The sequence below is a fragment of the Sciurus carolinensis genome, chromosome 9 (assembly GCF_902686445.1).
Source record: "Sciurus carolinensis chromosome 9, mSciCar1.2, whole genome shotgun sequence".
NCBI classification, from domain to species: domain Eukaryota; kingdom Metazoa; phylum Chordata; class Mammalia; order Rodentia; family Sciuridae; genus Sciurus; species Sciurus carolinensis.
The window spans coordinates 14,471,517-14,486,333 of record NC_062221.1 but is presented as its reverse complement, the minus strand read 5'-3'; the positions used below and the strand labels follow the sequence as shown (position 1 = coordinate 14,486,333).

Genomic DNA, 14,817 nt, shown 5'->3' with positions numbered 1-14,817 from the left:
CAAGGTAATAGATGTTGGTAATCTAATCTTAAGAAATAGAATCGAGCCAAAAAAAAAAATCCAATTGTCAAATGAAAAAGAAAGATAAAAGCCATTGTTTATATAGGACCTATAATGTTTTGTGCTCCCTGGCAGCAGTCTCAGAGTTGTATTGACATCATTTCCAAGGCATAACAGAGCCAGCCAAACCGATTCAAGTGGGAGTTGAGAAAACTGGTAGGAAAAAAAAAAATCTTGTCATCCGGCTTCATAATGCACTTAACACTTCCAGGCATTTGTGGATGATCCATAAAGCACTCCAAGATGTAATCTGCCCATACATCCCACTAATTTTCATGCATTTTCATTGTGTTTTGCTTCTGCATGCAAGCTGGTGTTAACTACAAATGAGCATGTCTGCTTGTACAGCTTCATTCAGTGAGCTTTGTGTTTGTGATTTTATTATGTGTGAAAAGCTAGCGATTTGTATTTTTTGGGGAAATAAAGAAGTGCAAACAGATTAAACAGCTTATGTCCTAGGAACTATCTACCCATCTTTATTCTTTTCTTTGCCTTTGCTCTATTTGTTTAATAACATTATAGAGTGGAAGAAATGTTAGAAATTGATAAATTCACATTTTTCCTCTTTACCAAAACCTGAGGCCTCAAACAACTGTATTAGGAAGTTGGATGTTGGCAGAGATGTTGCCCATGTCCTAGTTCAAGTGCTTTTTTTCCTCTTTTATCTTGAAAAGAACCAATAATGTTTAGTTTTTATTGTTGCTTATTTTTTTAAAGGAATTTTCCATTCATGATTTGTCTCTATATAGATAGAAAACACAATATAAAAATGTGAAACAGGATTGGGGGTGTATTACAAACTTCTCTAACTGACAGTTACACTTTAAAATTGTTATACTGAAATTATATGCATTTATTAATTTAAAATAATAAGCATAGGGGCTGGGGAGATAGCTCAGTTGGTAGAGTGCTTGCCTTGCAAGCACAAGGCCCTGGGTTCAATCCCCAGCACCGCAAAAAAAAGAAAAAAAAAAAATAAGCATAGATAATTAAACACATTAAAAGCATTTAGGAAAAATAATATTTAAGTACTTACTATATAAATTAACTTTCTGGATAAACAAAAAGAATAAGAAATAATTTTGGTCCTCAATGTCCACCATTTATTTGAAAGACAAATTTATATAACTGAGAAGGTAACAATACTAGAGAGTAAATTATAAGATATGATTAATACAGTTAATACATTGGGTGAAGTCTAATAATTTCCAACTCAATGGTCAATAAAGAGTGAATGGAGAAAGTTGATTGATGGAGAAGGGCTTTGAATTGGTGGGGCAGGGGGAAGAATAAACTAGATGGGTCCATCTTGAGTAAAGGCAAGTCTGAGAAAGTGGGGAGAAAGAGATTGGCGAGGGGGAGGATGTTCTAAGGGATGTTGTGCTAGATATGGACTAGATCAAGACTGTGGAGGATCTTGATAAAGATCTTTTTTTTAAAAAAAATATTCTTTTAGTTGTAGATGGACACAATACCTTTATTTTATTTACTTATTTCTATGTGGTGCAGAGGATCAAACCCAGTGCCTCACACATGCTAGGCAAGCGCTTCACCACTGAGCCACAACCCCAGCCAGTCCTTGATAAAGATCTTAAAGGATGTTGAGGAAGGGGAGTAATGTAAGAAAGGAGATCATTTTAGGAAGACTATTATAAATGTGGTGAGCAGCATGGGTTGTAGGGAGTATGGTGTAAGAACAAAGCGTAAGAATCCAAGGCAGTGCATGAGATGTGAAATAAGGGTCTGTATGGGGGTGGTCACTGGGGAATTTCACAATGGATATCTATGAACCATTGTGAAAGAACAGCTAGGACTTGGCTTCTTGATTTAGAGAAGTGGGGGTTAGAGAGCAGGCACAGAATTCCTCTTTTGGGCCTAGGTAATCTGTAAAACAGAAAGCACAGAGAAATGGGAGTGTTAGGAAGTGCAGCTGCTTTCTAGAACAGGTGATGAATTCAGTCTTTAGCTTACTGAGTTGAGGCAGAAGAAATGGGGAGATAGATGGAAGGAGACACAAAGACTGGGAAGACAGAGTTGGTGACCAGCTGGATAGGAGAGATAGTTGAAAGTGGGAGTACAGAGACCCTCCGAAGGAGAATGCTTGCAGAGAACAGCAGCCAGGCAGCACAGAAGCAGGAGCACTGCTTGCCATTTTGTAGGTGCTTGGCAGAGTACTCTTTAAAGACAGAGCAGATGACTAAGAAATGTGCCAGCAACTGCTTGAAAATAGTTGGGCTGGGGGAAGTTTTTTCCAGCCATAGAAGACATTATGCCTAAAGAGTTATAATAAATGGTACTAATAAGAATTTATTAGTAATAATCAAGGTAGTGTAGAAAAGACAAATTTACTCTTTTTAGTTGCAAAGTTGTTTTCCCTCAAAGATAGGGAAGTGAGACATCACCAAACATAACAATAATCATAATGACCACGTGTTGAGTTCCACGTGTCCCTGTGCTAAGCACTTTACACACTGTTTCCTTTAATTCTTTCAGTGAGCAGAAAGGGGAGCACTGGAATAGTTAGATTAAATAACTTGTCCACTGTCATGCAACCTTTAAGCAGAACAACTGGATTTTACATCCAGGACTGTCTACCTGCAGATTGAAACCCAAGCTTTGGAGTGGTATGGCCTTGAGTTTGCCTCTTAGCTTAGCCATTTATTCACTCTGTGACATATTGCTCAATCATTCCTAAATATTCAAAGCTTACCCTGTGTTGGGTACCTTGCTAGTAACTGTGATTACACAGTGCCCTCAGAGAGCTCTTATTTTGTCAAAGAGACAAATAAGAAAACGAGAATCACAGTATAGGTGTCAGCAATACCATATGAATCGTTAAGGGGAGATGGGGGCATATGAAAAGGGTCTGTTTTACAGGAACCTTAGCAGTCTACACTATTAGCTGGGCTGCATCTATAGATGCATATAACAGAACTTATGTCTACCTCAGCATTAGCAGTTGTTTGACTTTGGGCAAGTTATTCATTTCTCTGAGCTTCAGTTTTCCCACATCTAAAATGAAGATATTAAGACCTATCTTACAGAATTCTGGTAAGACTAAGTTAACAAATGTAAAGAGCGAAATAGTACCTGGCACATATGAAGGGGTCAGTAAATGGTGCTTACTATACTATCAACCCTGCCAATATGTAAAGGGCATTTTATGTTGAGAGGTTCCTGTGAAGACCTTTAGGAGCTGGTGGCACATCACTGTTTTTCACCTTTTATTTTTAAAAATAATAAGAAAAGTGAGGGGGTAGAATATGCCAATAGTACTTATTCAATTAAGAGAATAAGATAATGCAGCTCATTATCTTGAAAATCAAGCTGAGTTCTAGGCTTTTTCTCTTTAAAATTCTAAAAATTGTTTTTGCTTAATTTTTCTGTGATTAACCCAAAGGGAAAAACATAGAAATCTGTTTCAGATTAAGGATTTTCACTGTAGCCCCTGCCATTTTGCAAGAGTCTTTCACTAATAACTTACCTACAGGAAAGTAGGCCTGTTATCATCAGATAACAGACCTGATGTAATCTTTAGGAACTTAAATTTTCTTTCAACTCAGTGAAATCTTTCCCCAAGGTGAATCATAAGAAATAGGTAGAAAAAGAGTCCTTGTTTTCAAACTCTATATCGAGAAATATTTTAAATACCAAATAGGTAAAAAAGTGATCGAAATAGAGTACAACTAAACCATTTTTTTGAATCATTGTAGAAATATGTGGAAGGTAAACCCATTTTAAATTTGTTCTAGAATGACATCAATATTAAGATAATTTTTAGAAAATATAACAAGAATAGAGTCATCTAGAAAGTTTATTAAAAATCTAGATTCTCAGCCTTGTCCACAGATAACCTGACTTATTAATTTGAGAGCAAGGCTAAATTTACACTTTTTTTCTTGTGCTGGGGATCCAATGCAGAGTCTCTTCCATGCTAGGCAAGCTCTCTGTCACTGACTGACATCCTTTAGCCCAAAATTTGCACCTTTAACAAGTATCCCAGGTGATTTTCAATGTAGTTGAGAAAACAAGTATGAGAATTTTTTAAAAACAGAGACGTACCAAAAAACCAGACCTAGATTGCCAGTGCAAGGTACACTAAAGAACCCTAATTAATTTTACCTTCCATCTCTACCTGCTCTAAATATGATTTGTAAAATAAGCATTTCTGATAAGAATATTTTTTTCTAAAATTGATAAATTAAGTGGCTCACAGGTCATGTCCTGTTACTTTTCTTCACATGGCTTCAGATTGTTTTGTCAGATATTTACTATCCCACTCCTTCATTTTTATCCAAAAGATCTAACAGCACCATACTATGGTGATACATGCATATCAATGTTTATAGCAGCACAATTCACAATAGCCAACTTATGGAACCAGCCTAGGTGTCCATCAGCAGATGAATTGATAAAGAAAATGTGGTAATTACATGCAATGTACTTTTACTCAGCCATAATGAAATTATGTCATTTGCTGGTAAATGGAGGGAACTGGAGAATATCATGCTAAGTGAAATGATAAGACAGTCTCAGAACATCAAGGGTAAATGCTTTCTATTATATGAGGGGGAAGGGAGGCAGAGAGAGAGGAGGAGGAGAGAAAGAGAGAGAGAGAAATGGATTAAAAGGGGGGATGGGAATCTCATGAAAATAGAAGGGAGACCAGTAGAGTAGTAGAAGGGGATCAAGAAGGAAGGAGGAAGTGAGGCTCTAAGGAACTTAGTGAGACCCTGTCTCAAAAAATAACAAGAACTGGGGATGTGGCTTAGTGGTTAAGTGCTCCTGGGTCCAATCCCTGTTACCAAAAAAAAAAAAAAAAAAAAAAAAAAAAAAGAGGGAGGGGAAGGCATGGGAAGTACTAGGGAATAAAATCTACCAAATTATGCTATGTCCAAGTACAAATATACCACAGTGAATCTTGTGTGTGTGTGTATATATATATATATATATATATATATAATGATTTTGCATCAATTAATAATAACTGGAGAAGGGAAATCAGTAAAGTAGAGCAAGCAGTTCCAGGGGAAGGTGGCAGGGAGGAAAAGAGAAGGTACTGGGGACAGAGATTGAACAAATTATGTTATGTGCATGAACAAATATGGCATAATGAATTCACTATTGTGTATGATTATAATGCATCAATAACAAACGTAAAAAAAGAACCCACATTTAACTAGGTGCAGTGGCACCTGCCTCATGCTTTTAATCCCAGCTATTTGGGAGGCTGAGGCAGGAGGATCACAAGTTGGAGGTGGTGTCAGCAATATAGCAAGACCCTGTCTCAAAATAAAAAAATAAAGTGAAAAGGTTTAGGGATGAGCACCCTAGGGTTAGGGAATTCAATCCCCTGTACCACAAAACAAAAACCACATTTGGCTAAAAACTGTACTGGATACTTTCACCTATATTATAATATTCCCAAGAATCCTGTGACATTCTCATTTTAGAAATTAGGAAAAGGTGTAGTTTGGCTTCAAGAAACAAATACCCAATTTTATGAGGCTTAGAACAAAAGGAAAGGCAGTTACTACGATAACAAATGGAGAGGTAGGTAGACTTAAGGACTAGTTGAGCCATTAACTAAAGAATGTCATTCGGGACGCCGGGTTTTTTCCCATCTCTGCTTTGTCATCTAACATGCCAACCTCACCCTAAAGCTGGTTCTCCTCTTGATTATAGGATAGCTGCTGGTTGTGACACAGGTTTCATCCTCTCATTCACATCCAGGAGGAGGGGTTGCTGACTTTCCATAGTCTAATTAAATTAGACCCAAATTATAATCACTGTGGTAGCAGGCTAGATTTACTCCATTAAACTTAGACTAGTGTTTTTCAAACTTTTTTTTCCTTATTATTCCCCTCAGGAGTATTTTTAGACATTTATTTCCTAATCGCCCCTTTCCTGTGAAATTTTAATGCAGATATACTGCATATGTTTATGCACACAGTATGCTTTATATATATAAATTTTATTGCCCTGACTTCATTAAGAGAGCATGGCCTTCACTTTTGATTCACTCCTGAAGCTCTGGATGGGACCAGCTGTCCTTGAAGCACATGTCCATATGGGGGACAAATGGGTACAGAGCAAAAATATAAACTGTTAGAATGCAGAAAGTAAAGAGTGAATGGATGCTGGGCAGGCAAGTAATAGCAGCCATTATTCAAGCTGAGAAAAAGAACCAATAGTGTTCAAGTACTGGTAAGTGGCAAAGTCAATTCAGATCAGATTTTTTTTTTTTTAACTTCAGCTACAACACTCTATCCACTAGAATTTAGTTATTCATTTTTAATTCACCTCAGAGGTAACTTCAAAATGGAAAGTATCTTGGACATTAGAGTCAGACTATCATGGGTTTTAATACTTGTTCTGTATTTACTGGTTGTGTTAAACAAATCACATGAGCTTTATGAACTTCACGTTCTTTATCTTTAAAAGAGGCTTTATAATTCCTTTTTTATTAGGATTTTAAAAAGAGGATTAAATAAGCTAAAATTTGTAAAGCAAGCTTTATAAATGTTAGTTCCCTTTCACTATTTAGTTTTTCTTTCTAAAAAATATTGAGTGAAGGCTTGGAAATTCATAGTCTAAGAAGTATTACCAGAACTTGTAAAATTATTAATTTAAAATTTCCTATTCCCTTTCAAAAGTTATTTTTCACAGAATGGATACTATAGTTAGCATACTTAAGAATACTCACATCCCAAACCGTATTCAGGTATGTGACAACTCTTTACACTATTATTTGTAAAAAAGACTGAAGGAAGAGTATTGTAAATGATTTTGCGTGCTGGTTACAGAAATGCTTAAAATTCAAGTACAAAGAAAATTTATAGATTACATTCAGTTAAGTGACTATGACTAGAAGAGATAAAGTTGTGAAAGTTAAAGTAAGGTGTTTAAGAATGTTCTTCTATGCTTTATTTCCTAGGATAAATCTATTAGCACAAGTTTACCTGTCCTAGACTTAATAGATGCCATTGCACCAAATGCAGTTCGTCAGGAAATGATCAAGAGAGAAAACTTTTCTGAAGAGGACAAACTGAACAATGCTAAGTAAGTCTTCAGAACCCAGTGACCTTTTAGTTCTCTCAGATCCTTCCAGGAAAGGATTGTCTTGTCAGGATATTCCATTTCAGTCAAAATGTGTTTTGACTTTTTTGGTGTTAATTGTTTCAGTACATTTTAAGGTACAGTTTGCATGGGGAATATGATTTAAGAATCACAACTTTAATAACTTTTTTGTAAAGTAAATCCTATCCAAATATTTAATTCTTTTGTTAAAATACTTAAGTGGAAACACAGTAGATAACAAATAACAAGATATTTTTCTTGTCTTTTCAAGATATGCCATTTCAGTTGCTCGAAAGATTGGTGCTCGGATTTATGCATTACCTGACGACCTTGTAGAAGTAAAACCAAAGATGGTTATGACGGTGTTTGCATGCTTAATGGGAAAAGGACTGAACAGAATAAAATAATGAAACTGATATGGTCATCTGCCACATTAAAGTGAATGCCTCACAGTTTACAGAATTATGAAATGTAGTGGGTATAAAATCAGAGTATTGTATGCTTCAAAGTTATATATTCATTAATGAATTTAACATTCTGTTTATATTAGTTAGAATTTATCATCTTTTTGGATAACACCATTTATTTACTAATCAATACTGACAGTAGAATGTTTGTTATTAAGCTGATGTTTCATGATTAAATTACTTTTGTTTCCTAAAAGTCTAACAGAAGCAATATTAATTCATTCTTTTTCCATGGTTCAAAAAAAAAAAATCAGTACAAAAATGTTTTTGCAGGTCCTGCTGTGAAATGTGTTTTGACTTCTTTGGTGTGTTATTTAATTGTGATCTTAGATGTATTCAAAGTCATAATACAGTCCAATCCTTTCATTTTTTTCCTCCAACTATGTAGTCTAAAAATTTAACCTTTCTGTAAATTTCTATACTGTTTAAAATTTTAAAGTGGCAAGTGTTGCTCATTCACATTAAACTTTTTTTTTACAAATAAGAACTAATTCTTAATAAATCCCAAATTTCACTCTCTTGTGTAAGTAGCATGAGCTTTTTACTTAAAATGTAATTTTAACTGTGTTACTACTTTAAACTTCTAGTTTGGTAATATAGCTTTATCTATGACATGCAGCATATACTCTATATTGGTAGGACGTTATTAGAGAAACGTGTGTATATATATTTTGCACTTTAATTGCCCAGGTTTGCTTAAATGGTATGTATAATTGGTCAGTCAGCCAACCAGTAAGTATTTATTTTATCCCCACAATATATGTAACACTTCAGTTTGTGGATGTCTGACATGGAGGATTTCTTTTATGGATATTCATTATGAATGTGCATATAGTTATTTCTCAACTGATTCCTTCCAAATACTTGTATCCAGACATTGGCCAGAATAGGTAGACACTATCCTGTTAGTTTCATATTATGATTAGTAGCTTAGGTTTATAATTAAACCTATATAATTTGGAATATGCCTACTGTTTATCTTTAGTAGAAAGTAACCTAAAACTGATATTCAACAGAGTATTTCTACATGTGTTTTTCACAGTGTCCTATAAACTGGCAAAATTTAATGCTTGTGTTACTTGGGAATACCTAAGCTTGAGACCTATTTTTTCCCTAAAATTTTAACAGTAGGCCCTTCTACTACTTATAATTGAATCCAGAAATCTACTTTCTCCATCTCCCACTTTCAGTGCCAGTGAGCAATACTGCTATGCAACAAAAATGCTGTCACTTTATCCCAGTGTGAATGAATAGTTTAAATCCTCCTTCTAGTACTGATTAAAACAATCATGGTAAAAGTGAGAGTGACTTTGTGTTTAGAATAGATTTTTTTTAAGGTGGACTATATTCTTCTACAAGAGATTTCTTTCCCTTTTATATTTTGATGATCGTTTTCTTACAAGAAAATTAAGGTATGTTCTCTTTTATGAGATTAAATAATGCTACCCTCTTTGATTTTTTTCACCATCACATTTACTAAGCTATCTGATTTACATGAAATTGGGCACTTTAGGGTATTCTTTTTCCTCAGAGTCTGTTTAATAAAAATGCTGTGTATGTAGAAATGTGTCAGTATTTATTTCATTTAAAGATACAACTTTGCAAATTAGTCTAGAGTAAGCTTATTTTCCAGAAAAGAGAATAGCTCCTAAATTAATTAGCAAAATTAGATCATTTCTTTGAAGGTGAGGGTAATTCTTTCCTACAAAGAATTTTACTCAAGACTATTATTACTACAAATGTAGTTTGTGTTGAATAATTTGAGTGAATTCAATTCACTAACATAAATTTATTGTCTACTATGATGGAGGTATTATTTTATACATTAGGGATTCAGTTGAGAAAAATACAGTTTCCTGACCTTATATCCTAGTGGAGAAAAACAGACAATTATTAGGAATTTTGAATAGTGCAGTCAAAGAAACAAAGCAGGACAATGTGATAGAGACTGACTAGGGAATTGAGGTGTAGATAAATTTGGGTCTTGGGGATGATCTCACTCATGATGTTTTATTTAGACTTTGAGTGTTCAGCTGAGAGAACAAGAAAGGCTTTTCAGCCTGGAAGAGCCTTGTAAGCATTACAGAAAAGAAAACAGGCAACTGTGGCCTGAGAGTAATCAAGGAGAAGGACAGATGCTGGAGGTGTAGATAGGGTCGATCCTATTTGTAAGACTAGATCTAAATCTGGATTTTCTTCTTCTCTGACTGGAGCTGTGACTGTTCTTTTGTACTTGTGATTTGGGTGAGTTGCTTTGAGTAATGTGCTGCTTCTGAATCTTGCATACAATTATTCATAGCGCTACCATCAGTCTCCATGAAACGTATGCAGAATAAACTGACACACTTAAGTATGTTAAAATAGCCCAATTTATACTAGATGGGGTTTACTAGAGAAGCAAGAAAAGATATTCTGCATCAGATCCAAAGATCTGAAGAACAGAGTGGTTAGAACACTGGCTTACTTTGAAATAGGTATAGCCCCCAAATACTTTGGTATGTCTGCTAGGATTATCTACTAGAGTAGGGTATCTTAGAAATTAATCTAGACCCCCTGAATCATCTAAGCCCAGAAACTTGAAGAAGACTTCGGATTAAAGTGAAACAATACCTATACCAGTGTCTCTGTCTCTATAGCTGTCACTGAGTTTTAACCCTTAAATACTGCCATTTTGGATGGCTCAGTTAGGGTGGGTCTGCTACTGACTAAACATTTTGCTTAACTACAGTGTATAAGCACGTACACATAAATGTGTAACTGTTCACTTCAAATTTAAAATGAACAATTTTGACATTTCACCAAACACAAACTTGGAACTGTACTGAACATGACAGAAGGGGAGATCTGTCTAGAGACAAAGTAAATTCAGTAGGTTATCAACTATTTTAAAGTAAACACATAGAAAAAGTTTGGAAAGGTAGGCAATCAGCATTGGCTAAGGCCTTTTAAGCTGATCTACAAAGGACTTCTATGATAACAGTCCATTCTGGTAAGGACAGGAGAAGAACCAATAACTTGAATGGGATAGGAAGTATTTCCCTCAAAAATAAGATACTTTGAAGTAAATTTATGCATTGCCCTAAAACCTACAGCCTTAAAGGTACAATGTAGGTTTTTTCCTATAGTTTATTGTGGGCAGCAATAAGAGATGTAATTTCCAGTTTTCCCTTCTTACCTTTCAAAGGAGGAAGACAATAGCAAGATTAGATAATGGTTAATCTGCTTTAAATAAAATTTTGAATAAAAAATAAATTATTCAAAGAAGTGGCACTTACTGAGCGTGTCAGCTGTTGCCTAAATTACTGATCTATCTTTTAAATTGATTATGTAATATATGTGACCACTAGAAGGACTGTGATGCGCTTATCCAAATGCGACGGCGTGTTTTAAATTACATGCGAATAAATATTAGGTCAATTTCAGATCGCAAAGGAATTGTTTAAAAATACTTGTGTATGTGTGTGTACAGAATATATATCCCTTAATGATATCTAGCACAATGTAAGGACAAACCCACAAGTGTGGCGGCGTGGCGGGGACTAGATCCTCCGCTTAGGCAGAGCGCACCGCAACATAAAGTACTCGGACAATTGCACAACTTACTAATGTGCAGCAGCAGGCGGCGGGGAAATTTCCTCAAATCCGCAACCTGGGTGTGAAGAATGTGGCCCAGGGGCTCAACTTATTCCTCGCTGCACCGCGCCTTGGAGTTACCGCTCCCTGCGCGGAGACAGGGGGCCGTGCGTCCTCTGAGCCCGCTCCTTTGAGCCCGCCCCGCCTCAGGCCACGCCCACCCAACCACGGGTCACGCCCACCAGAGACTACCTCCGCCGCAGGCTCCGCCCAGCTGGCCACAGGCCCCGCCTTGGCGTCGTCGCTACCGCGGGGTAGAGGATGACGTGAGGAGAGTGGCGAACATCTCCCGGCGCAGCGGGGCCGGCGCTTCCCACAGCCCGGGAGCCCGGCGTGCTGAGAAGCGCCCCTCCGAGCTCCTCTCCCATCGACCTCTCGTCCTCCCCCCGGGCCGGGCCGCCCCCGCGCGGCCCCTGCGGCTCCTGGCACGGCCCCGCGCTCGGCTGCCGCCCTGGCGCGCTCCACTCTGTCGTCCCCGGACGGGCGCGGACCAGCTCGGCCTGGACGCCGGCGGCTGGGGAGGGGGCGCTGGCCCCGGGGCCGCGCAGGCGCTGCCACCAACCTGGGGCTGTCAGTGGAGGGCGAGTGCTGGCTCCGAGGGGAGGCGACGCTCTCCGGGGCCAACGGGCCGCACGCCGAGGCGGCCGTGGGAACGACTCATCCCTTTTCCAGCCCCGGGGCGGCGCTGGGGTCGGGGTCGGGGCCGATGGGGGCCCCGCCCCCGTCTCCTGGCCTGCCCCCGTCGTGGGCCGCGATGATGGCGGCCCTGTACCCGAGCACGGACCTCTCGGGCGTCTCCTCCTCCTCCCTGCCTTCCTCCCCATCTTCCTCTTCGTCGCCGAACGAAGTGATGGCGCTGAAGGATGTGCGGGAGGTGAAGGAGGAGAACACCCTGAACGAGAAGCTTTTCTTGCTGGCGTGCGACAAGGGTGAGAGCCAGGCCCCTTTCTCCGCCTCTGGACCCCCTGCGCTCGCTCCCCGCGACCTCTCCCTGCCTCAGCCTCCTCGGGTACTCCCTCCCCGCTCCCGCGCGGCCGCTGCCCTGAGCCCCCGGCGCTGCTCCGCGGGCGTGCAGCCGGCGGCGGCTGGGGCGGGGGTGCGTCCTCCGTGGGGTCCCGGCTGGAGGTGGCTTTAGCTCCACCCCTGCTGCTGACCACGTGAGTGATCCGGCCTGGTGTGGGAGCTTCCAGTCCGAAAATCCCATGACCTTCCCCTAAGATTCCTCCCATTCAAGGGCTCTCACCTGGTTTGTCTTTTAAAAGAGAGCCTCCTTTTATTTAGCGTCTGCCACCCAGGGACTTAGCCAGTGACGGTTGAATGGAATTAAGTATCTGAGCATCTAGGTAGAGGTAGATGAAATAAGGACAGGAGTGGAGAAATTCTGCCTCAGTTCCCAGAAGTTTCTCCAAACTTAGGAACGTCTGCCATGAATTCGTGCTCTTTGATAGCCGCCTTTGGGAGATAATGGTAGTGAAAAATAATTACAGGGTGAAAATACTTGGAATATATTTACTTTTCTTCTTTAAAAAATTTGTAAAGAGGTCATTTTAGGGCATACCAAGTCTTTTCAAATAAGCGTGTTTTCGAGTGATGCTTATAATAAAAGAAATAGGAAATTGATTGCCCTTAGGCATTTTAATTCCTACATGAGCAGTATTGAAATTTTCTGTTTCTGAATTTATGCAGCTTGCTGTACGATGGTCATGCTAACTTAAGAAAACTGTTAGAACCTTGCAGACTTCCAAAACAAACCCAAAGGGCAACTTACACTGTGGAAAGATTACAAAAGAGTTTTTTGTTTGTCACCATGTGTGAATGTGTTTTAGATGAATGATAGCCTTCCTAACCTCACTTACAGCTTTTGAAATAGAATTTTATTTGCATAACTTTTTGAAAACACGTTGACATATAAACAAAGTCCATACAAATAGAGAAACAACATGTATCCCATTTGTATACAATAATAAAAAAAAAAAAAAAAAAAAAAAAAAAAGTCCACCTAAGGCTGTCCTCAAGGTGTTCTCATGTAGTTGTATTAACTACTGTGGAAACTTGTTAAGGTCTGCCATAGACAACTTTAGTCTTGGGATTGTAAAGAAATAGAGTATTCTATAACTTCACAAAAATTGTGGTCTATTGATTATGTAAAATTATTTAGTGTTGGAGTGGCTTGCCTGACTTCTCTTCCCTCAAAAATTCTGTGACAGGGTAAGGGAAAAGATTTTGTTGTACTAGAACAAATTAAGTGGCCATTTCATCTACTCTGACCATTCTGTTGTGATTATGTTAAAGCAAAGTATGTCAGGAAAGGGAATTTGGTATTTCTGGCAAACTGAGGACGGAGAAATGTCATAATGAAATATGATTAGAGTACTATTCATAGTGCTTGTATTTAGGATTATTGCATGACACGTCTTTAACTGGAAGAGTTTTAATTGGTAGCAGTTTGATAGCCTATCCTTAGTAGCTGTTGAAGCAGCTTGAAATTGTCAGCTTTCCATTTTATAAGATTCTTGGAGAGATTTGACTTTTGAGGACAGGGTGGAGATTAAATATGTGTACCTTATACATATAATTTAAAAAATATTGAGTGAGAGATTAAACAGGTATTTTCTGTGTTTCAAGTGTATTGAAACAAATTTTCGGGTTAGATTTGGAAAAATGGCATATTTTTTACCCATAATTATGGTACACATTTATATTTGAAAATCAAGTTATGGTAATTTTTATTTACAAAAAAATTGTAGTGCCTTTTTAGCTTTACATACATGTCAATATTCACAAATATAAACGTTTTTTAGTGTTACCCAATCCCAATTTAAAAGTGAAAATTTTCATGAGGTAGCTATAACTCCTACAACTATGTTGATATTTCAACAAACCAAACAGCAAACATTTACAAAAACAACTTTTGGGGTAGAGTGCTCATGCTCTTCATAGATGATTTCATTTAATCCTTACAACTCCATGAATCAGATTTGTGTGTGTGTGTGTGTGTAGCTATATGGCAGTTGCCACTATATTTATCTGGTTTTGGTTGAATGAGTGAAAAGTATTTGTGTCAGAAAAGATGTATCCATATTTGGACTTAATAGTTGGTAATTCAACTTGCTTTGTATAGATGTTTTGTAAACCTTGATTTCTGCATATTATTCATCCAATACAGGTAAAAAGCAAGCATGCCACTTTAGTAGCACCAGAGCAAATCAACTGATAACATTTCACAATTTTATTCTGCATGTGTAAAACGTTTACAACAATCTACTTAGTGATAATCCAGGCATTCCTAAATTCCTAAAATTGTGAAGATGAAGTAGTTATGTATATGTTAATAAATAGGTGACCCTTTGAAAGACAGGTAAAGATTGAGGAGTAAACAAAAAAAGTAGGAATGAACAATAAAAAACAGGAAAAGAAAAGACTTTATACCATCTGACTTTAAAGTAAATGAGTTCAATAGATCTAACCACTGTCCATCCAGATAGTAGTCTCTGTGACTGTTACTGATCTTCCAAGTGGATTAGGATCATATCAAAGGTAACACTGGGTCCTTTTGTTTTATAAAAACCTAATAAGA

At 37.9% G+C, this 14,817-nt stretch overlaps 2 protein-coding genes across 12 annotated transcripts in view; both read left to right on the top strand.

The window, feature by feature from the left end:
* The window catches only part of Pls1 (plastin 1), a 109,431-nt gene extending 101,544 nt beyond the window's left edge, over positions 1–7,887 (top strand). For 6 of the 7 annotated variants that reach the window (XM_047564441.1, XM_047564440.1, XM_047564439.1 and 3 more), the window contains 2 exons: positions 6,998–7,122; positions 7,412–7,887. In XM_047564441.1, the coding sequence (XP_047420397.1) occupies positions 6,998–7,122; positions 7,412–7,547 (261 nt within the window). In that variant the 3' untranslated portion in view covers positions 7,548–7,887. Of the gene's footprint in view, positions 1–135; positions 217–6,997; positions 7,123–7,411 lie in introns of those variants that run through there. The other variant, XM_047564444.1, reaches the window with a different exon arrangement.
* A 3,618-nt stretch (positions 7,888–11,505) lies between these two features.
* The window catches only part of Trpc1 (transient receptor potential cation channel subfamily C member 1), an 81,346-nt gene continuing 78,034 nt past the window's right edge, over positions 11,506–14,817 (top strand). For 3 of the 5 annotated variants that reach the window (XM_047564763.1, XM_047564761.1, XM_047564762.1), the window contains exon 1: positions 11,506–12,169. In XM_047564763.1, coding sequence (XP_047420719.1) covers positions 11,947–12,169 — 223 coding nt within the window. In that variant the 5' untranslated portion in view covers positions 11,506–11,946. The remainder of the gene's footprint in view (positions 12,170–14,817) is intronic. The other 2 variants (XM_047564765.1, XM_047564767.1) reach the window with 2 other exon arrangements.